This window comes from Aricia agestis, chromosome 5, assembly GCF_905147365.1.
Source record: "Aricia agestis chromosome 5, ilAriAges1.1, whole genome shotgun sequence".
NCBI classification, from domain to species: Eukaryota; Metazoa; Arthropoda; class Insecta; order Lepidoptera; family Lycaenidae; genus Aricia; species Aricia agestis.
The window spans coordinates 8,058,718-8,083,546 of NC_056410.1; the positions used below are offsets into that span (position 1 = coordinate 8,058,718).

The following is a 24,829-nucleotide window of genomic DNA, read 5'->3' on the forward strand; positions in this document are numbered from 1 at the left end:
AACTATTATGTGCATTAATTTAGTTTGATTCCATCCTTTGCTACACAATGACCTTACATCGGGTAATTTTTTTATTTTTATTCTCGTGATGACGGGCAATTTGGCAATATTTTTGGTGTTACATATTCAAAAGTGTTAATGTGAAGTGACAATTAAAAACGTGTGATTGAGATTAATGATATCAGTAAGAGAATGTTGGCGACTCAACATGTCTTAATAGAGTGTAATTGGAGATATATAGAGTATAGTGTTGAATGTAATTGGAGATAATCATTTGCTGATTTATTCAATAAATAGTGTAATGAGTGTAATTGAACTATTCACAGTTTATTTTTATTATGTTATCAGTATATTATAATGTATTAATAATCTTAAATTTAATCTAATATTGATTTTTACATACTTTATCCTTAAGGAGCTTTTTAAGATTTGTCAGTTTATTAAATTATCTCTTACAATTACATGATTTGATGGTCAGCAACTTTGATGTGCAGTAATTTGTTTATCACATGTTAACCATACATTTTCTGTTATAAGAACTAAATATCTTAAATTATGTCCCAGGAGTCAGGACTCAATGTATCTTTGTTTAATCCTTCGATCATGGATTCTTGGAAATCTATTGTTATTCTATTGTGTCTCGCTCACCGGTGAGCTTATGGGGCTATATGATGGGTTAAACAGAATGTGTTTACAGTTTATCTGAAATAAGGTTTCCGAAATACAGCAGACACACTTTTAATTTCACAATTATAATAAAATAAATAAGTTCAAATTATTCTTTAAAACATTTTTCTTCTTGCAGGTTCTTATAGTACGGGAGCCCTAGAACAATTTTGTTTTATTACTATCAAGCAAATTTTTGATGAGTAGCTTCATTTTGATAAGACAAACAACATTTTTATTTGCGAAAAATCTCGAAAGTGGTAGCTAACAGAATATATTTTGTTAAGTTTAAATGATGTTTTTCTTTAAAAAAAACTTTGGTAGAATAAATTCCAGGTGGTAAATTTTTAATATGATTTAAATTAAAAGATCTGGTGATCCATATAAATCATAAAGTGTAATAAATAACTTGAAAGATTGCATTCTAGAATTTTCTTTGCTTGTTATGTAACTAATCACACCATTAGGTATTTTTAAAATAAAATCAATGGGATTATTTTAATGTGTTGAAAATATGTTTTTACTCTGTTATCATCATGGTCATGACCCCATGTTGCAAGATTATTTGAAAATGTTTCTATTCATTAAATGACCCGTTAATCGTGGAAAAACGAGACACAATAGAATTTCTATTGTGTCTCGGTCCGGTGACCGTATGGGGCTTGATGAATTAAAAACGATATTTCTAACTAGGAGGGTTTTTGATATAATCTATGTATGTGTGTTTGTGGCATCAAAACTACTAATCAAAATTAATGAAGTGTCGATACATTCATAAAGGCTATATTTTTTTAGATGTTTATTGATGACAATTTATAGGTTTCTTCGACATAGTACTTAGTTCATGTTCATATATAAATATATATAATATATATTTTGTTTCAGGGGGCTGGTTATTTGAAACGGGCCGACACAGATCGCCTGCTTGAAATATTTTTAAAATATGCAACAGTAGATAAAAATGGTGAAAAATTCATCACTAGTGAAGACTTCGTACGGAAATTCCTTGGATTGTTTGACGAAGGTAATTTGATATAATTTACTTGTTTTAATCCATGCTCTTAATTATATGTTGCAACTTGCAGTTACAATTATTTTTATTGAATGCAGTTATTGCCATATTTGTAGTAGGAATAAAAAAGTAAAAATATTTTGTACATTAATGCCTATCTATATTATATAAAAATGAGTCGCTGAATGTGTTGCTAAGCGCAAAACTCGAGAACGGTTGGACCGATATCGCTAATTCTTTTTTTTTAATATTCCTTGAAGTACGAGGATGGTTCTTATGGAGAGAAAAATTAAAAAAAAAATAAAAAATTTTAATTTCCTGAAAAAGTCTAAAAACAACACTTTTCTATACTCCCATACAAAAATTAAAGAATCAACTGTTAGGCGATACGAAGTTCGCCGGGTCAGCTAGTGAATAATAAAAACGAAGGAAGAGTAACTCCGTCAAAAAACATGTCCTACAATACTTGTCAAAAGTGTGTACTTTAGGTACACATGTCAATACATTTGCAATATTTAGGTGGCCTTGAGTGGTATTAGGCTGACGTTACATGACAGTTCGAAAGGAACCAAATTTAAAACGGTAATAGTATGGGAGTTATGTTTCCTTAGTTTTTATTATCCGTAGATTATTGCAGTGATTAGTAGCTTGCCAAGAACCATACATGTAATTGATATTATATTCTGTAATATGATATCTTTATAAGTAATATTTACACACATAATATTTATGAATAATTTCTATTAATAAGCTAGGTAATTTATTAACAATGGTATGAATTTTAAGCATCTGTAAGCAGTGAGAATTCATAACATTTGTTATAGTAATTTGCTTAATTGTTTAAGTGACAATTAAACATACCTGGGCACCGTTAATCAAATAGTTAACTTCGTTAATCGTTACTCCGTTAAAAAAAGTTTGTAACTTGCGTTAATTCGGACGAATTAACGCAAGTTAACGTTAATCGTTAACCCGTTAATATGTGTAATATGGCCTTGTTATAACTTATATCATTGCGTTAGTGTACATACAAAACTTGTTGGCTTAGGTTCTGGAAGTTAACAGGTTAGGGACAAAACAAAATACTTCTATAATTATTGTAAATACCTAACTAAATTACACTGCACTCTTCTTTATAAACATGCAATTAATGATCACTGACAGTAATTATTTATAATAACAATAATAAACAAATTATTCTTCACTCTATAAGCACTAGTGCTGAGTAAGGAATAATGAAATGATAAAACGAAACAAATCTCTTCTCATTCGCATGCGCCTGAAAATATATCTAGTATTGTTTTTGTTTCACTTGCTGCTGCCGTGCCGCGGCGCCCGGCACTTGTCGTTTCATACTAACTGTCTGAACCTGTTTTTCGCGCCGCACCGCGGTGCCGTGCGGTAAATAGTAGGCATTGGATTAACGATTAACGGACTTCTGCATATTAACGGATGTTAACGAGTCCGTTAATATTTTTAAAAGTTAACTTAAAAGTTAATCCGTTAATCAAAATGTTAACTTCGTTAATTAACGATTAACGGATTAACAAGTTAATGCCCAGCTATGCACTTAAACAAATTCAAATTTTGGGGACATGTCACGAATTAATTGTAATTATTTAATTCAGTCATGATTAGCACTCCTACTATCAGTAGGTATGTTTTATTTACATGATTACAAAAAAAATGTGCAACTTGCAGTGTAAAACACTGAAATCTGAATAAAATGCACACTGCAGAATACATTGTGATGTGCTTTTCAAGGAAATCCTTTTATTATCCAATGCTAATGACTTCTTTTAGATGTATAGACTAATCAATTCTAGTGTAAATAATTGAGATTAGTTTTGTAAAGTTCATGTCATGGTTTAGTTTCTAAAAAGATAGCTTTCATTCATTGTCAATCTCTTTGCAACAACCCAAGCTCAAAGTGAGGAAGTTTTTATTCTTTTACTGTGTGCAAACATCTATTTGCCGCTGCTTAAATGCCTTGAATAAAGGTACAAGTTGGAAGGCGACTACATGAAGTTGCAGCAGACGACGTGTCGTCGCGACTCGCGAAGTCGCGACACGTCATTTCTATGTATTAGCTAACGCCTTCGTGGTCTAGTGGTATAGAGCGCGGCTCTTGACTCGGAGGTCGAGGGTTCGATGTTTTTTCCAAGTTTGGTTAGGACAATGCAGGCTGATCACCTGATTATCTGACAAGTACTATGATCCATGCGTCGGATGGGCATGTAAAAAGTCGGTCCTGCGCCTGATCTCTCGCCGGTCGTGTCGGTCTTCCGTCCCACTGGGTTATGAGAGTAAAGGAATAAAGAGTGCTCTTGTGCACTGCGCACACACTATAAAATTACTCCTGCGTAGCTGGCCTGGCTTCAATGAAACCGGCCACCGTCACCGAAACCGGCGTGGGATCTATTATTATTATTTTTATTATTATGTATCTAGCTTCGTGTCGCTAGCTGCGCAGGGTATTTCATAGAAATACATACAAACCAGTAGTGTCGCGACGACACGTCGTCTGCGGTTGCTTCATGTCGTCCGCTGCCAATCGGCACCTTTAGTCTAAAACAAATCTATGCCAGCTATAATTAGCTATCTCTTTTCGAACAATTTTTTTATCTCTTTCAGATGACAGAGTCATACAAAAATTTGAGATCTCTTATCTAAATATCAACCTCTCTCTTTCAGATGACTACAACAAAGAGTCTGTCCAGCTCATCGCTGGAATCGTGGATATGGACAAGGACGGGTACATATCGTTCTCCGAGTTCCAGGCATTCGAGGGTCTGCTGTGTGTCCCGGATGCCCTGTACAAGACCGCCTTCCAGCTGTTCGATACCAACGGGAATGGACTTGTCGCCTTTGGTGAGTTTTAGAAGTTCATCTTCTTCGTTTCTAGTATACCTCCCTGTTTTAGGAATTGCCAGAGTCTGAGCGATAAGTAGGCTAAAGTTAAATCCTTACTGACTTCCAAGTTAAAGACGGGTCTAACTTATACATGTAAGACTGGGTTGCACCAACTAACTTTGACTTTAACCTTAACTATAACCGGAAAAATTGACAGATGTCGTATGAGAATATGGGGTGTTTGGACGCCATATTTAACTTTAACTATAACCACGCCTCTGGTGCAACCCAAAATTACTGTCAATATCTGCTTGGAAAAGGGGACCTTGCAGAAGCTATAGGTGGCAGCACTTGTCTGGTAAATAATTAATTTTAAATTTAGGATTTGCGACACCAGTTTGCAGCTCTATTATTATTTTAAGCAACAAGTGAAGGGTAAGGTCCCTTTTTTAGTCTTCACTGTTAGCAATGTTAGCATGCAAATATGTCATAAGTAAACATAATACCTAGATAAGTGTTAGGGCACTACCTTGTTAATAATGGTTCTTGTTATTATAATAATTAACAATGATAACCCTAGATATATTTCGCATCGAGTAATTGGATGTTATATTAATTGCGACATGTGGGAGTTGCCTGTTTTACCAAAGAAAAAGGTCACACCCACATATTGAGCTTGTTCCATTAACTTCATTTAATGATGTAAATTGTTCCATAATATTAATTATGGTCAATTTTAAATTAATACTTTCAAACTACCACTGTTATAAATTTAAAATGTTCTAAAAAACTTTCTTTAAATCTAAGAATGTGTTTTTGCCAAGACATTGACTAAAAAATAATATGTTTCTTAGATGAGTTTGCGGAGGTCATGCAAAAGACGGCGCTATACAAGAAGTTGCCTTTCAACATGGAAAGCACATTTATACGGCTATACTTCGGCAAGGTATGTTCTAAAATTGTTATTCACATTATCAATCAAGTTATACTATGGAGATAATATTTGCTCCCTCTTTTCTTTAAGTAAGATCAATGTTTTATTGGTACATATTTTGAAGGCACTTCTAAGGCATAGATCTACTAATCCATTTTAAAAGCTACAGAATGGAGCATGTATTTTATGAGTTTAGTATGAGAGGACATATTTTGTAGTTCTTTAAATATTAGAAATAATCTCTAAGAGTGAGATAGTCCGAGTTTTTGTCATAAAGTTTTTAAGATTTAATTCAAGACCTTATATGGCTGGATATTTTGAAGACAAACACCTTCTACTAATGAAAAAAAATACAGCAGATCCCTCTACATGGCATTTATCGACTACAGCAAAGCCTTCAATACCATCAACCACGGCTATATATGGAAACATAAACATCAATTAATATTTAAACATATTAAAAACATAATATACAAAAACTGTACAAGCAGAATAAAACTAGAAAGCATTGGCGAACCCTTTAGAATAGAGCGTGGAGTAAGACAGGGTGACCTACTGTCACCAAAGCTTTTTATAGCCGTGCTCCAGGACATTTTCAGCCAAAATATAAACTGGGCACAAAAAGGCAAACAATTATATGAGACATACCTAAACCACCTAAGATTTGCAGACGACCTAGTTATACTGGCAGAAACACATAGAGACTTGGAAGAAATGATCACAACACTTGATGTATCAAGATTCAAGAGTAAAAAGGTGGAACTGAACGTGAACAAAAAAAACCAAAATAATGACCAACAACAACAACAAAATACCAATAAAAGTAAATAGACAAACAATCGATTACGTTGACAGCTATGTTAACCTGGGAAAACAAATAACAATGGATACAAACAGTAACGTAGAGGAGGTAACAAGACGAATAAAAAAAATCTGGTCTTTGAAAGATAAACTTAACTACAAAGAAAATTATTATGGATAGCTGCATCATGCCCTGCCTCCTATATGGCTGCCAAACATGGACATTCACAAAAAAACATTAAAACCAAAATATAAAACACCCAAAAAAAAAAAACAGAAATGGTCGCATAACATAGTTCAAATAGCTGGAAAAGACTGTATTAACAAAGCCATGGATAGAGAAGGCTGGAAAAGGCTGGGGGAGGCCTATACCCGTGAAGGGACAACTTCACCACATTCAACTCTTGCTAGTTAAACAATTCTTAATGTAATATTTACTGTGTGGTAAATTGAATAAAAGGCTTTATTATTACTAAAAAAAACAATGCAAATCAAAATTCGCAACTCTAATATTACAAATTCAAACTTCCAGGATAAGAAACGGCTAGTGACTTATCCGGAGTTCAGCCAGTTTCTTCATGACTTCCACGAGGAATACGGAGTGGAGGCTTTCAAGAAGTGTGACAAGAATGGCACGGGGTTCATTACTGTCGCTGACTTTAGGGACATCATGATTACGGTGAAGAACCATCTCCTCACTAAGGACCTGAAGAATAAGGTTATTAATGTAAGTATATACTATAGTACCATAATATAATGCTTGCATTGTTGTTTATTGTGCTATAACTGCATATTTTCCAACAACAGAAAATATCCTTGTTGTCCTTCAAGTCAAAGTATCTCGATACCAATTTTCATCTGAAACAGTTCAGTGGTTTGTGAAGAGACCACCACCCACATTCATTATGTAATATTAATTTTAATGTATTGTGTATGGTCTTGTCCTCTGTAAAAAATGTTTTCTATATATTATATGTAATGCAGTATTATAGTGATTGAATATAGTAATAGGATTAAGTACTTATCCAAACGATTATCTACTAGTCGACCACTGACGCTTGGCAACATCACAAAAATATAACTGAACGGGTAAAATCCCGCGGCTCCGACTACTTTCCACAAAACCTTAACAACTTATACACCTAAACCGTCTCAAAAATCCTCTATTGGTTTCTTGCCGATGTCTTGCTGAGGTTACCTCGAAATCTTGAATTTATGATAGGTAATTATTAAGTAAGGATGTCAAATAAGCTGTCTTACACCCACATTTTAAGCGGTAAACTAACCTCAAAAACTCTCATTCCAGTCGTCCGGTTTCCCACAAGGGGAGAGGAAGATAAGCTTCCCGTACTACATGGCCTTCAACTCCCTCCTCAATAACATGGAACTCATCAAGCGAGTATACCTCAACGCCACCAACGGCCACCGCACTCAGGAGGTGACCAAGGAAGAGTTCCTGCACTCCGCACAGATGATGAGCCAGATCACACCGCTGGAGGTGGACATACTGTTCACTCTATGTGATATGATACATCAGACTAATGGGTAAGTTCAGGCTTGAAACGAGTATTAGGTCCTGTTTCACCATTTTCTGATAAAGTGCCGAATAGGCTTTTCACAACGTTTCTCGACCGTACGACGCCGTGGAGCCCTGAGGCCCCGCGAGCGACATAAATTATTTTTAGAAATGTCATCAGACACCAGCATGAGGACAATTCAAAGACAGGACATTCTGTTTCTAGGGAGTCCGTCAAAAATGTCACTCCTTAAAACGGTTCCGCATCCAAAAAGTTTGAGAACCGCTGTTCTAGAGATAAGTACCTAAAAATTGAGCACTGTGCTCGGCTGCAACAATAGAAGCTAGAAGGGAAGCTTCTATTGTTGCAGCCAAACAGTGCTCAATTTTTATTCAACACTGTGCTCGGCTGTTATTTCCGAGCGTTCTTAAAACTGCGTGGCACATAATAGTCAGTAAATTATATTCTTACGTAGTAAATTAATTAAAGCAACGATAGACTGTTTTGACAGAGCTGATAACGCGTGCAAAAGTGATAAGGGCCACATTAATAAAGTACGATAAACTTCACACACGTTTTTACGCGACGTTTTGATAGCAAACCCTGGGTACTTACTCTGATAATATTTTAGGTTTAGGAAACTTAATTCTAGCAATTTAATGCCCGTTTTCACCAACCGCCCTTAACTTAGCGTTCTTTCAGGGTCATGTATTTCTTAACACAAACACGTTTTTGAAATCCCTTATATTTTGCTAATGTTTTTAGGCCCTAAGGACGTAAGTAACCCATAAACAATAATTAAAATGTGAGAATAAGCGTGGTGGCCACAAAGGCAGATCTTCCGACCGAGCGAGGTGTTATGCTCGGTCAGGCCGAAGCCCACGTGATACATCTCAGCTGTCGTATATATACCGACGCGCTTAGGAAACTTCGATGTTCGAAACTTGAAAGACAGGTACACTTAATGGCCACTACACCACCAACCACCTCCTAACACTTTTAGGAGGTGGTTGGTGAAAACGGGCATTAATCTCGTGTACATAATATTTCCGTGCTAAAAGACGCGCGGAAAACGTTATAGGAAGATCGCGATCAGGTTATCCCTTATGACACGTTGGTATTTTAGTGCGGAGGATAATTTTACACATGTGCCGAATATTACTTTCCATATTCGCCGAGCGGTCTTCAATTTGTTCGCGGTCTACTCGAACTTCTCAATAAAGAAAATGCATAGGAAACATATATTATTATGGCTGCCAGTGTAGGAACTAGGATAACACTATCAGTGTAGCTATCAGTATTAAAATGGATTAAAAATGTCCTATTCTTTAAAATTTATAAATAATCTTTCGTTTCCTCGGGAACAGATTCCATGTATATAAGTAATAATGGCATAATCTAATCTTGTCGGTTATTTTGATATAGCATAGTTTACATATCGGGAAGTATTGATTAATCTATCACCGGATTATAACAATTGCATTTCATTCGCAGATAAAAGATAACTTTAAAACTGGTAATATCGTGTAAATCAGCGGTGTAAATCAGCAATCAGCAATCTAAAACTTTTTGGCAATGATATTCTATGTTACTAACGTAACTAGATTGGAAGTTTACGGTAGCAACGCGTTGCCACTTCGAAGATGCCTGCAGGCATATCTCACATACATAATGACATAACGAATATATGACTTGACATTGTCTTTTGAACAAAAAAGTGGTTACGCATTTCTGAGAATCTTTTGTAAGACATTGCTACTCTAGTATTTTAGAAACTCATTGCTTTTTGGTGTCAGAAAGTCCTTTTAAGAAATTTCATTTTTGACGACCCCTTTGAATTGACTGTTTCTATGCTGGTATCTGATGGTATTTCTTAAAACCATTTAATTATCGCTTGGGGCCCCCCACATACGGGTATGTCTGGTGTATATAAACCCCTTTACTAATAAAGAAAAATTACACAACGAATATTTGTACAAGGTCAGCTGGTCTTTCGCTTTGTAAAATTACTCACTGTGTAAATATTCTTATTAAATAAAGGGCACTCAAACTGATATGCTTTACAATGCTTTGTCCTTTGATACACTAAAAAAGTAACTTGACACTCATGGATAAAACATTGTATTCATTGCGGAAAATTGTTAATAAATGGAATAACCATAATCATATCCTATTTAGCTAAATATTTGCAATACTTGTATGTAAAACATTTCATAATGCCGACTGAAAATAAAAATGTATCAACGACTGACGATGATATTATAGCTAGTCTGTTAGCTAATATAATATTATAATTATATTTATAGTGGGATGTCGGCGTTGGACGGATCTACACATTTTGGGTTCGGTAGATGTTTGAAAGAAGTTTGTCTTTACGCTTTTGAACTTATCAGTTAACCAAAAGTAGGAAGTTTTGTTTTACCTTCGGCGAGAGTTTAGAAAAGCTAGACGTAAAATAAATAACCTTCGTAAATCGGGAATCGGTCGTTCGGATGACACTTATATATTAAGTTTAAATAACCTTCGTGTTTCAAGGTCACGATACCGCGCCGCCGTTATTCTAGCGAAAAATAATATGTTAAAAATGCCGCGAATAGACTGGATAAGGAGGGCTCCTGGTCCTTTTTGTACCACGAACTTAAACCCAATAATACCTCTGCGTCCAATTTTATTTCAAACATTAAAATAAACAACAGTTATACTTGTAGCCTAGAGGATACGGCTAAAGCATATCTGAACATCTTGATTCCAGACGACGAGCCCACTTTAGACGACGAATACCATCGCGCCATTAGAAGTACAATGTTAGACCCCATCAAAACACCGCCTTCCGACTTGCCTTCATCCGATGAGTTTATTAAAATAGTAAATCTTTTGCCTATGAAAAAATCTGCGGGCGAGGATAAAATTTCAAACCTAATGATAAAACAATCCTGTATAGCGGCGAACTCATCAATTTTATTCGTATATAATAAATGTATCGCGGAAGTATAAAATTGATCCCCAAAGCCGGTAATAAACCTTCAGACGATCCAAAATCCTACCGTCCGATCACGCTTCTGCCGTGTTTAGGTAAACTGTTAGAACGCCTTATCGTACCGCGCCTGCTTCCCGGTGGCCCTAAATTTCATAGTCAGCAGTATGGTTTCACCACCGGGAAATCTACTATAGATGCGGCCTTAGAAGTCAGAAAAATTGTTAATCTATCAGAAACAAAATACGTTGTTGCTATCTCATTAGATATATCGGGTGCTTTTGATAATGCGTGGTGGCCCATGCTGCTATTAAAATTAAAAAATAGAGGGTGCTACTCAAACATTTACTACTTGATACGTTCTTACTTTTATAACAGTTTAACTAAGCTCCAACTTGGTCACTGCGTTCACGCTAAAACCCTGACGTGCAGCTGTCCACAGGGTTCCGTACTCTCGCCTAAATTGTGGAACGTAGGCTTCGACGATTTGCTATGCCTCCCCCTACCACCGCTTCGCATACTAGTTGGCTATGCCGATGATGGTTTTCTCATTATTCAGGCTAACTCACGTTCCGAAATTTAAACAAAAGCAAACCAAAGTTTAAACTTAATTTCGGACTGGGGCCACCGCAACCGCTTAAATTTTGCCGCGCATAAAACCTACCAAATACTCTTGAAGGGATCCCTCTTGTCGACACCCAGCATTAAACTTAACAATGTTAACGTTAAACGCAAGCAGTCGCTCTGTTATCTCGGGTTTTACTTAGAAAATAAACTTTCGTTTTTAGATCATATAATTCATACCGGTGAGAAAGCTAAACGTAACTTTTATTCATTTACCAAAATTTCCACTTCAACATGGGGTCTCTCATTTAAAACTCTCAAACTAATTTACTCAGCGACATTTCTAGGTACTATATGCTACGGGGCTCCCGTGTGGGCGGACCGAGCAACTATTGGTGCGGCTCGTCGCAAATTATTACAAAGCCAACGTCTTGCTCTCATATTCCTGTGTAAAGCTTACAGAACCACAAGTACCGAAGCTTTACCTGTGCTAGCCGTAGACCTTGAAATACAGCGTCGTGCGACTATGTAAGTTACCACAATAAAAACATTACTAGCCTGGACTTTTTAAACTCTCGCCATAAACCAAAAATTGCTAGATTGTTTGAACCCTTAGATGATTCATTACGTTTCCTAATGTCCGAATGGCAAACGCGTTGGGATAACTCCACAAAAGGTCGCCACCTTTATAACTTTTTTCCAGATATACGTCAACGGCTATCCAAACACTGGATGGATATTGATCATTGCGTATCTCAATTCCTGACCAGTCATGGTAATTTTAAAGCGAAACTCTATGGATTTATATTAGTAGAATCACCCATGTGCGAGTGCTCGACCGAAGGCAACATGTTTGAACAAACCACCCATCATGTTCTCTGGGAGTGTAACCTCTGGCATAACGAAAGATCTATAATGCTTAATAACATACTTTGTAAATCTGGAGTCCCATATTACGATGATCTCGTAGACAGCGCAAGGAACTTCCGTGCCTTTAAGCGTTTTTGTCATAATTATTACTGGAAACAGTGTAACACAAGAAATTCCAACATTAACTTAGATCTAGCTTAGTAGTCATAATTAACATTAATTATTCCCGTGGTGCTTTCCCTTTAGTTCTTTGACTTTCGGTCATTGCAACTTTGTGCTGTCTCCCGCTTTTTATGGGGAGGGAAAACTGTATACTTCCTACTCCTCCTATCTTCTTCTGATTAATTTCGTTGCGGGTCCCAAGACAGCTTTAGCATGTCCCTCGGGCTCCCTGAGATCATATCAAAGGGTTTTCGTGGTTGGATACCGCTGTCGATCCTGGCGACACAGGAGATACAGTGGTGGGAATGTGTGGTGGGCCAAAGCCCGTTTAAAAAAAATTGTTTTACCTTTAGTACATATTTTTAAACCCTACTAAATATTATAATATGTAATATCATTATAAATTCCATAATACTTTTTACATGCAACTCCATGTTGAATGGATTTTGCGTTTAATATTTTCGAATTCAATAAAGAATGAAAGTAGCACAACTTTGCTAGAGATGCATGCATTGAACCCCAGCTGTAAATATATGGCTGTTATAATCTTTGCAAGCTAAAAGTGCTTCTTCTTGGCTTAAAATTAAAAATATATTTTTCTTTCTTCCAGTCGGATAGTATACAACGATTTGAATGCGATCACCCCCGAGCAATACTTCAAGCAAGTAACCCGACGAGTCGCCGAAATCAAGGCAGTCTCGGTAAGCATCTTCCCTCTCTTTCACACCCACACTGTACATATACATCCGTTTCATCCTAACATCATAGAATAATTCTTACAGGAGCCGTGCGAGCACACGCATTTGATGTATGTTTAAGTATAATAGCCTCTCTAGGTCTTTACGTATAAGACTTGTTTTTGGAAACATCACTAACTTACTGCTATGTATTTTTCTCTTTCTTTCAATGCACAAAAGGAGGAGGTAAATATGGTTAATGAGCCTTCTCGATTAGACTTTTTGGGAGGCTTGCTGGTGAGTACACTGACGTGAAGAGTTTATGATGTTTCTATGTTTCTTTCTTTCTGTAACGAAAATTTGGATATTTCAAGTTAATATCGTGCTTGATCCTTTTATTTTCGTAACTCAAAAACAGTTTTTTTTTTTTTTATAATTAAAATACAACTAAGAAAGTTATTAAGAATTTATTATTTTTATTAGATAAATATCCAAAAGTTCCCGTTTTCCTCTTAACTATTTAGTAAATTAACTTTATTGTAATAAATAAAAGTCCTAAATAAAATATCTACGTAATAGGCTGTAAACAGTCGTATCAAAATTGTTTTCACACATCTTACAAATTAACTCAAACACACATTTACCTGATACAATAGAACAATTATATGTATTGAAATCCTTTGAACGAACGTAAGAACAACTTTCTGATTTTGTCTAGTAGTTAGTAAAATATGTCGACAGCAACTGTGAATAAAATATCCGCCAAAAATGTTTTCTCAAATGAGTTGGTTAGATTAAGGTTATAAAAGGTGTTTGCAAGGCAAAATGTTATTATTTCTATACAAATCGGTTTGCCGGTCTGGAAGGCGTACCCGTGCAGTGCACGCAAGTGCGTATACTTGAGTGCACTCCGCACACTTTGTACGTACAATCTTATATTAATTATGTTTCTTATATTAATGTTATATTATTGCGTTTATAGGTTTTTTTTAATTTGAAACTTGATGAGCAGGCAGATTATTACCTAGGTATTTTTTATTAGTATAAATGTCCTCTTTTATTTATTTATTTTAACAACTAGGTACACAATCCCAACTTACACTGAAATTGGCCTTAAAATTATGATTATTTATAGCCTATTGCTTATACAGTAAAAAACAACTTCTAACTTCATTTCTGTTAAAAAATAAATAAAAAATCATGTAGTTATTGCTACATACTTTGTTCACTAGACTACTTATTATCCATTCATAACCATTAAAAAATAATTAAAATGTTGAATTTATTTTACATCTTCCTTTGAAATTACCATAACCGTTCTTCAGTTAAAGCGACTAACATTTCAGTAGCAATAAAGCATTCAATAAACACCTGCATCTTCTCATACAATTTACATAAAGAAAACAACAGATTAAAAATAACAATGTCATGTTTTAGTAAAAATAATTGTTTTCCGTATGCATTTTAGCAAACATTAACAATTTGCAATTTAATTGAATAAACAAACAAAAATGACACGAAACTGTTGAAACTACATTCATCTTACTCGCTCGTACGGACATTATTTTGCGTCTCGCTCTGTACAACTTTTGAACTTTACTAGTACATAATATATTATATTACACAGTAAGTCATGCTCACATTCGACATGCTTGAACCACAGCGCACTATTTATTGAGTTCTGGATGAAATTTGTATGAATACGGTTTATTTGTTCCAGAGTCCAGAGGAGAGGAGCATACTCATACAAATATTGGAGAGCACCTACAGATTCACACTGGGATCTATTGCTGGCGGTGAGCGGGCTTAATTGAATAATACCATCCATTACCATGTCGGTAATGGATGATTTTATGCTAATTCAAACTCAGACTTGAAATTTATTTAAGTACTTTTCTACTGAATGGTTCACATGTTGGTATGTATGGTATGTATATTGTATAGGTATAATAAACCAACATCATTATCATCAGCTGCCTATTGCCGTACACAACTATAAACCAACACTGGATTTGCAATTGACGTTTTGCGATGGAGGGAATCATACAATTTTTATGTACCTTGATGTGCCACAAAAGCAGCATGTTTTAGAACAGGGGTCACCAATTAATTTCGCTCGGGGTCCGTTTTACGACATGAAATGACCTTCGCGGTCCACACATTTTATTTAAAAAAAAAAAATTAAACAAAGGTAATTACGGAAATTACAAAGGTATTTTTTTAGATATCAATGAGAAAAGTAACCATTTTTATAGCTCTAATTATCTCTCTTAAGTTTGGAGTGAAATATTGGTGCAAGCTATAGATATTGACATTAAATCCTGGAGATGTTGAAGTCCTAAGATGAACGAAGATCGTCTTCGAACATTCTTGGTGCGCACACAATAGGTCGGCGGTCCGGACGCGGACCGCGGTCCGCCATTTGGTGACCCCTGTTTTAGAAGCTCTATTTAATCTTTCCAATATTTATATTTCTAGCCGTCGGCGCGTCAGCGGTGTACCCTATCGACTTGGTGAAGACCAGAATGCAGAATCAAAGAACTGGCTCCTTTATCGGGGAGGTGGCGTATAGGAACTCCTGGGATTGCTTCAAGAAGGTCATAAGACACGAGGGTATCTTCGGCCTGTACAGAGGTCTGGTGCCTCAACTCATTGGAGTGGCCCCGGAGAAGGCTATTAAATTGACGGTAAGTAACTGTATTTAGGCTTTATGTTATTAGGGCTATGATAGGGTGGCATGGTTCTTATTTATATATAGAATCTTTATTAGTCCTATGTCCTATATGTAGTTGACTCTCGTTAGAAGGCAAAAATGTATAGGGCAACATAGCACATTGATTTTAGGTATGTTGGGAGGAAGTTATAATACGTTTTCGTCTCATCCAACTTCATATAGACCTATGAGATAATGGTTAAGTTAGACATTTTCACATCAGTGCAATAAATTGATGAATATTGTAACATAGTTTGCAACAAAATATATTTTTGCTGCAAAAACGTGAAAAGGTAACGATATTTATCTATAACGAGCTTTTGCCCGCGGCTTCGCTCGCGTTAACAAGTATTATTATATACAAAATTTCAACCCCTATTTTAACCCCTTGGAGGTGGAATTGATCAAAATCCTGTCTTAGCGGATGCCTACGTCATAATATCTACCTGCATGCCAAATTTCAGCCCGATTGGTCCAGTGGTTTGGGCTGTGCGTTGATAGATCATCATGTCAGTCACCTTTGAGATTTATATATAAAGATTACTGATTAAAGTTTATGATATTTTCAGATGAACGACTTCGTTCGCGACAAGTTTATGGACAAGAAAGGAAATATAAGCATTTACGCTGAAGTGCTGGCTGGCGGTTGTGTAAGTATTTTACGTATTGTATCTACTATTGCTACGACTTAAGATTTTTATTGGTCATAAATTCGTGTCTAAGTGTGCACACCATAAAGTTAATAAAGGTCAACACAACACACAATAGGCCGAAAAAACGCGGCCGAAGTTCGGCATGATTACGCCTGCAATGTATTTTAAATTACCGATTATACACCATGCCGAAATTACGTTGCGTTATATAATATATTGTATGCGTATGACATTGCTGACGTAATCATATCGAACTTTCGCCGCGTAACTTCGACATGGTGTGTTAAGTGTTTAGACACCGAGGCTTAAACCTATGATATTTTTGAAAGGCAAGGCATTTTAGGGAAAATAATAATTGACCGAAATAAACTTCGCAAAAAATTTCATCTCTTAAAAACATAATAAGTATTATAATGTCCATCGGCAACCATCGCTCTTAACCTATTTAAAGTAACTCTTCAAATACTTTAGGACAATTTTTTTTAACCATTTAGTTAAATCCATATAACTTAACGTAATAATCGAAGCTTTTAAAAAAAGAACTTAGGGTCTACACAGACAGACCGCATTTCAACTGCAAATTGCAGTTCAAGTGCAGTTTAAATGCAGTTCACACGACTGTAATAGAACTGCAAACCAAACAGTTCACACGACTGCACGCTGACTGCAACTGAACTGCAATCCGACTGCGCGTTTGGTTTGCAGTTCTATTGCAGTCGTGTCAACTGCATTCAAACTGCACTTGAACTGCAATTTGCAGTTGGATTGCAGTTGAAATGCGGTCCGTCTGTGTAGAGTGTAGACCCTTAGACACTGTACGCAATTTTTAAATCATATAAAATAATATATGAAAACCTTATCAAATCGAGATAAAATGTGCAAGGTGATAATATTTAAATGTATAAGCATTCTCTGTGGAAATACAAAAAGAAAAATCACGTTTGTTGTATGGAACCCCCCTTAAACATGAACTTTATTTTATTTTTAGTATTTGTTGTTATAGCGGCACCAGAAATACACAATCTGTGAAAATTTCAGAAGTCTAGCTATAGCGGCTCTCGAGATACACCCTGGAGACAGATATACAGACGACAGACATTGAAGTCTCAGTAATAGGGTCCCGTTTTTACAATTTGGGTACGAAACCCTAAAAACCACCTTTTGAGCGTGATCACATTTATAAAATGTACTGCGTCTACTCTATCTTGACAGACTGTAGTTATGTTTAATCAAACAGTAATATTTCAGGCCGGCGCTTCGCAAGTGGTGTTCACGAATCCACTCGAAATAGTCAAGATCCGTCTTCAAGTGGCGGGTGAGATTGCGGGAGGCAGCAAAGTCCGAGCGTGGACAGTCGTCAAAGACCTGGGACTCTTCGGCCTGTACAAGGGGGCGAAGGCCTGCCTGCTCCGAGATGTGCCCTTCAGTGCTATATACTTCCCCGTGTATGCGCATACTAAGGTACCATTATTTGTTATAACCACAGAATATATATTAGTAGTACCAACAGAATTCCCACTAGCGAAACCCGTTTAAAGAAACAACGACTCATGCTACGATACTATAAAGTTCAAATTCCGACCGCGCAGTGCTAGGTGCCTACTGTTATATTTACCTACATGTCCGCTTTCTTTCTATCGCATAACTCGTACCTTTTCTGACGAAATCAAGGTTTTCGCCTTTTAGGAAACAAACTTTTTTTTTAAATTACTATTAGTACGAATAGCAAACCTTTTATAGTAATATAAAATTTTAGTAATACAACCTATATCTTATAGTAGTTTTATATATCCGATTATTGTGCAGGAAACTTTTACAATTTAAACATAGTAACTTTTGATTATTTCTGTGTAGTTTGTGTGTTTCTTCGTATGAAATTGGTTTATTTGCTATGTTTGTATAGTTTTTATTTAGTTTTTGTATTTAAATACCTTATTCAAATACATGTTTAATTGGCCTTTTTTAATTGTTCATTTTTATAAGATTTATAACGATTTTGTCAGAGCGGTTAAATCAGTATCATTAATTAAATTCCTCTATGATCAGTAAACAGTAGATACGCGACGAAAAATTTTGCACGTGCATCACCGCTCGCTTGTGAGTCTAGTCCTAGTGATTTGCCACCCGCCGCGGGTGGTACTTACAGTTAAATACCTACGCGTACTTCTTAAGTTATAAAACGCCAGCTAAATAGCTAATGAGTAATGAGCTAGCTAATAATAGTCATTACTTAGCAGTTATTTCTCTCTTGGAAATGCATGTGACAGTTATAGTCATAAGTTATTTGCACTACTTTGATGTACGAGTTTCCACATATCCAGTAATTCTTTAGGTTTTAGTCAATACAATTAAGAGTCGTCATTTATCTCAGTTCCAACTTCTTATGTAGAATACCTAATTTCATTCACTACGCTATTGTGTAGTCAATTAATTTAAGTGCATATAAAGTCGATACGAATTTTTCTGTTTCGTTTCACGGCGTTAACGACTCTAGTGCACCGATGCTGTGTACTGCGAAACAGCGGCGAACCGATTTGTCTCATCCGCCACACGACAATGCGTTATATTGCATCTCGCTCTATTCCTGTTTCGCAGATATCTCGCAGTTCGCAGGGTCGGTAGACTAGAGGCGTTATAGTAGTAAATGATTTCAGGCAAAATTCGCGGACGAGAACGGCTACAACAGTCCGCTGACGCTGCTCGCTGCGGGCGCCATCGCGGGCGTGCCCGCCGCCTCGCTCGTCACGCCCGCTGACGTCATCAAGACGCGTCTACAGGTTATTTACATTTTTTTCTTCTTCCTCTTCTTTTGGCGTATGCCGATTTCAGAAGTTGCCAGTCGAGTTTGTTCATATTTTCCCCCTTATAAAAGGAGTGACATAAATTCTGTTAAGCGTCTTTTGACATGAAGAAAACTTTGTGTAACTTATGTACTATCAGAGAAGTTGATTCATAGGCAGATAGCGGACCAACGAGTTTGGTCGCGTGTCAAATATCGATACGAATGTCAAACCCAGCTTACAGATCACAGCTAACATAATCTGACCAAATGACATAGGTCCGTCAACTGCCTATGAGTCAATTTCTTTGATGATACAATTAAAATGTTTTTAGTAGCAAGTTATTAGGTTCGCTATGCTGAGTGCAAGTTTTATTATCTATTTACTGAAGCGGTGTTCACAAAAATTGTCATCTCTTCTTAGGCAACAGTTTATTACTCGTATCCTTTAATTATAGTTAATGACCAAATTAAAGGTAGATATGCGTATTGTACAGTGATTCAGTGCTTAAGAGCTCTATATTCAAGAGTATATATTTCACAGGTGGTAGCTAGATCTGGACAGACAACGTATAATGGAGTAATTGATGCAACGAGAAAAATATACGCAGAGGAGGGCGCTAGAGCATTCTGGAAGGGAGCCATAGGTAAAGTATTAATTGTTTTCGGTGTAATCATAGTATTAATACGCGAACGAAAAACTTTGTAACCCTTTTTACGAAAAATGGAGAAACGTAGGTGCATGAAATTTTGCACAGTTATAGTTTATATGGTGAAGGAGTGCATCGAGCTAATATTATTTTGAAATTATGCTTTAATCATACATTTTTTTAACAAATAAAACATTACACACACTACAACACACACACATGAGAAATGGCAGATTTTTTGAGTGACAAGCCTATACATACGAATTATACTCTTTTATTTATGGTTGAAGTCTGTTGACAACAAGTTGAGAAATTGAAAATGGATTATAGTTTTTTTTATTGAATCTTAGATACTATTAGACAATGCTTACACGGCCAGTCTGAGATCAGCTAAGTCCCAGAGACAAGAGTTGAAAAAAAAAATGATAAAGTCAACATTTTTTACAAAATATAGGTAGTAAGTCCTAATGTCGTTGAATCTAAGGTTGGGTTGGGACGACCATTGGGCGATCTCTAGTGATTAGAAAAAGACACAAAACAATCTTGTAGCATGTGCATTGTTCATATCTCAGGTATAAATTTATGTATTCACAGTTATTCAAAAACCTTACACTCATGACCCAGCCCGATAACGTCACTAAGTCACATCTCGTTATGTTTTCAGCCCGTGTGTTCCGCTCGTCGCCCCAGTTCGCCGTGACGCTCGTCACGTACGAGATATTGCAGCGTCTCTTCTTCGTCGACTTCGGAGGATCGTGAGTATTGTTTTATTCTAACAAAATTTAACCCAATCTATCGTTATAGACGAATATCTTCCTTAAGCTTGATTTATATGTGTCGGGTCCTATCAACTGGTAGATAAATGAAAGATGCAAGCCATAGAACTCCGATATATTATTACGACTGTTACAATGTTGGTAATTAAGTATGTAGTGGACGTGCGCGTGCGCCGGTGGTTCGGGGAGCCGTCGCCGCTCCAAACCCGTTCCGCCTTGTCCCCCGGCACCCCCGCAGGTCCGCGAGGTCCGTGCGCCAGGGACGTCGCACTTTATGCCACGATGTCCATACGTGGACAATATGCGTCCGCCCGATCTAGCGGCCCGGCCGCTACACAGCGAGATCACAGACAATTTATTTAAATAGCGGTGCGACAGCGCTGTTCTACTAACATAATATAATGGCTTGCCATCTCGTGGTGTAGCGGACAAACTGCTCTGTCGCGTTGACGCATATTATAGGTCAAGCCTAACGCGACGCATACTTTTAGCTATCTAGAATTTGATCCCTCGATCTCGAATTCTTGGAAATCTATTGTTATTCTATTGTTATCGCGGCCGAATTCGACTGCTTGGGAGTTGATAGGTTAAATTACGTGACTGCACCTCTTTTGTAACTGTGTCACATGAATAACATACTTTCAACTATTTGCTCGCCGACGTAACGAAGTAAAAAGCGATAGAGCAGCACGCAATATAACGCATTACTGTTCGGCACGTGAGACAGTATATCCAGGTATATCTGTGTGTTAGTAGTCTTAAAGCGCTCCGAAATGCGACGTGCTTAATTTTTTCAAATGTTGCAAAACAGCTTTATTAGGCGTCGCTACGACTAGTGTAAACTAATGGTTTCGTTCAACCTTTCGAAATATCTTTAAGGATCACCGTAACTCCGTTACCTTTACTCAACCTTCACAAATATCTTCCAGTCGTCCAACGGGCTCCGAGCAGCACGTAACATCATCAGTGGAGGAGTCGACGCGGCGGCCGCACCACATCGGCGGGTACCAAGTAGCCACGCCAGTACTCACCGGACTAGAGACCAAGTTCGGCATATCCCTCCCGCGCTTCTCTTACCGCCAGCAGTAGATATCGATACCTACAAGTCGTGTTGTTATCGATATTCCATCGTTATGTAGTTATCGATATTCGGTAACAGAATATCGAACGTTATCCAGCAGTTGTGTAGTTATCGATATTCCATCGTTATGTAGATATCGATATTCCGTGGTTATGTAGTTGAATATCGATAGCCAGGAGTCGATATGTAGCTATCGATATTCGGTAACAGAATATCGAACGTTATCCACAAGTTGTGTAGTTATCGATATTCGGTAACGATGTGTAGAATATCGATAGCCAGGCGTTGATGTGTAGTTATCGATATTCGGTAACATCGATCGAGGTGGAGACATGGCGTAGATATTCTATACATAGTAGCAATAATTGTAACTATGAACAGTGATCGAGGAGATTGTCCTTGAGATATTCTTATATCTACGGTGCTTTGTTTGCTGTACAAAATACTGACGAATCGATCACCTTTTGATATTCGATATTTTACTTCAATTCAAGTATCGATAACTACGTATGTAAATGCTTGTAACGCGGAGTATTGATAATTTCTTACACCAAACAAATCGAGTTTAGATAGGTATCGAGATTCTGTTGCACAGTAGATAGATCGTGCTTGATTTTAATTCAAATGCGGCATACTGTGATCAATTTGCCAACATCTATTGAAATATTCAAATACATAGTTATTCGATTGTAAATATTGATTTACAAGAAAGGAATAGAAGTTAAGATCTTGTGAGAAGATAAAAGGAGAATGGTAGATCAAGCGAATCTGATGAATCAATTTTCTCATATTAGACAAATTATCACTGCCTTGGCGAGAGTGCAGTAATTCTAAACGACTTTACTTTTATCAATGAATATCCTATTTTTTGGTTACCTTTTTTGTCAAAAGTTTTTTCTGAGGTTTTCCAACAATATTTTATTCTTCTTAATAGAAAGAAGTTTTTCTAAAAAGAAATAGCTTAATTTGAAATGAAAATGTTGATTTTACTTTTGTCTTAGAACAAACTGTTTACTTGCTATTTAGGATAAGACATTGACAAAAGTATAGCAAATCAGGAGTCATCGTAAACGTATCAATAATACTAAAATTAAAGTTATCAAAATTAACGTTTAAGAAAAAAACTCGTGTATAAAGTTGTTTTGATTTTGTTAAAAATATAGGTCGTTAACAGTGTGATGTTATACACGCGGTATTTTTGATAACTTAGATCTTGTTGAGAAAGACTCGTTTTGCCACGAAAGTCAAACAAAATTTTCATGTTTTGGAATCCATAAGATATATGCCAATAATTGAAATCTTTTAAAAAATGGCAACAAAAAACATAGAAAAATATGCAATGACTCTTTCTTAATAAGGTCTTAAATTGATATAATTATTATTATTAATTATTAAATATTAATAAATAGATAGAAATAAATCAAAAAACATTTCACACGTATAGTCCATTGCACCTCGCAGCATTTTATTTTTTATCTCAAGCTTTTATCTGAAAACATTTATAATTTATATACAACCTTAATATGTTATTAATTTTAAAGGGTTTTTTTCTGTGTACATTGTGATGATCGTGTATTCAAAAAGTTAATAATTTCCTCGGAAGGCCTAACTATTTGCGTACAAATGGTAAAGTAAAAAGTTGTAGAATTTTTCAAGTTCTTGCTTATGCTTTTAAATTATTTTTTCGCAGATGATACATAGATTTGAGCATTTTTGTGTGAAATTTTCGCTTTTAGCAGCTCAATACAGCACGAGGTTTTAAAATACTTTATTATTAAAATTCACTATAAACGCTTTTATTTAAGATTTAATTAAATGCTCGAATCTGTTACCGTCTTAAATCGAAATGGTCCTCTCGTCTCATATCAAGTTAGCTTTGGCAGAAACTGTGAATTTACACTGTACAAACTTAGTGAATTGTTGAAATATAAGCAGTATACAAACGAGATTATAATATTTTGTTGTCTTCTATGTAGTATGTAAGGAATTGATGATACATAATATTTCAAAACATTTCTTTGACAGATATAAATTTAGCTTGGACAGTTCCATAAGTATTGCAGTGACACATTTTAAACTATAAAATTAACTCCGCTGTAAAACCCTTCATGAAATTTAGTTAAAATTCCCGCTACTAAGTTTATATTCTTTGCGTTTATATATTTGACTCGAATCTATAGTTAACATATAGATATAAAACTAATTTAATTGAAACATAGGTTTTTAAAACCTAATAGATATAAATTTAAGTATCTGTACTTTAAACAGCAGTGCTTTAAGTCATTAAAAGTGCACTGTCGCAAGAATTAAATGCTATGGATTGTCCGCATTGCACAATTACGCTCAGAATCGTATTTTTTATTATATTTTAGCGTAAATGTTGTGTAACAACCTTTGTATAAAGTGAATACTGAATAGTTATAAAAGTGAAAGCCGATGTGATTAGGTTCTATATTTATTGATATTGTACATTTTTGTGTTAAATAAAAATACTTATAAAATATGTGTGTATCATTTATGTGAATTAGGACCAACAATATTAGCCCGTAACGATGACAATTATTGGTAAAATAATAAACATTTACAAAAACTACAGTTTTATGGTTTTAGCCACCATAATTTAATGTAGTACATACCATAGAACTTCGAATAAGTTCGACTGTAAATTCATAGGCATCTTGGCTGACCATTATTTGGTAGAGATATTTCAATTCAGTGTAAGGCTCGGACGACACGTGCCCGCCCCGCCCACGCCACGCGCTTCTGCAACCGCCTCAAACTCGCTTTAGTTGATTTTATTTAAGTCTTTAGGCACATCAATAGATCTCAAATTGCATTTATCGAATTCCACCCGCGTACGCCACGCAGACGCCACGCGCCCGCCGCGCGCTCATCCCGCATACGCGCTGCACATTCCTTGCGCCCGCGCTGTGGCTATTCTACTGAACGAAGTAGTCCAGTCACTAGTAGTTAATGCGTGCGTGGGACGTGCGCGGGTGTAATGCAGGCACGACGCGTGTGCGGGTCCTGCGCGTGGTCGACGCATGTCATCTGAACGCGGCCTAAGTAGTGGCATATAGTGGCTAGGTTTGTCATAACGCAACCAAAATATTCTGATCTACTATCTGCCTATGAATGAACTTCACG

The 24,829-nt window shown here is 36.3% G+C and overlaps 1 protein-coding gene across 5 annotated transcripts in view; it reads left to right on the plus strand.

Annotated features, from left to right (window-relative positions):
* The window catches only part of LOC121727230 (calcium-binding mitochondrial carrier protein Aralar1), a 40,834-nt gene that overhangs the window by 798 nt on the left and 15,207 nt on the right, over positions 1–24,829 (plus strand). For 2 of the 5 annotated variants that reach the window (XM_042114942.1, XM_042114944.1), the window contains exons 2-15: positions 1,552–1,690; positions 4,373–4,549; positions 5,386–5,477; positions 6,799–6,993; positions 7,573–7,811; positions 12,964–13,054; positions 14,751–14,826; positions 15,509–15,717; positions 16,313–16,393; positions 17,645–17,857; positions 19,051–19,173; positions 19,720–19,822; positions 20,490–20,580; positions 21,531–23,630. In XM_042114942.1, coding sequence (XP_041970876.1) covers positions 1,552–1,690; positions 4,373–4,549; positions 5,386–5,477; positions 6,799–6,993; positions 7,573–7,811; positions 12,964–13,054; positions 14,751–14,826; positions 15,509–15,717; positions 16,313–16,393; positions 17,645–17,857; positions 19,051–19,173; positions 19,720–19,822; positions 20,490–20,580; positions 21,531–21,690 — 1,989 coding nt within the window. In that variant the 3' untranslated portion in view covers positions 21,691–23,630. Of the gene's footprint in view, positions 63–1,551; positions 1,691–4,372; positions 4,550–5,385; positions 5,478–6,798; positions 6,994–7,572; positions 7,812–12,963; positions 13,055–14,750; positions 14,827–15,508; positions 15,718–16,312; positions 16,394–17,644; positions 17,858–19,050; positions 19,174–19,719; positions 19,823–20,489; positions 20,581–21,530; positions 23,631–24,829 lie in introns of those variants that run through there. The other 3 variants (XR_006035630.1, XM_042114943.1, XR_006035631.1) reach the window with 3 other exon arrangements.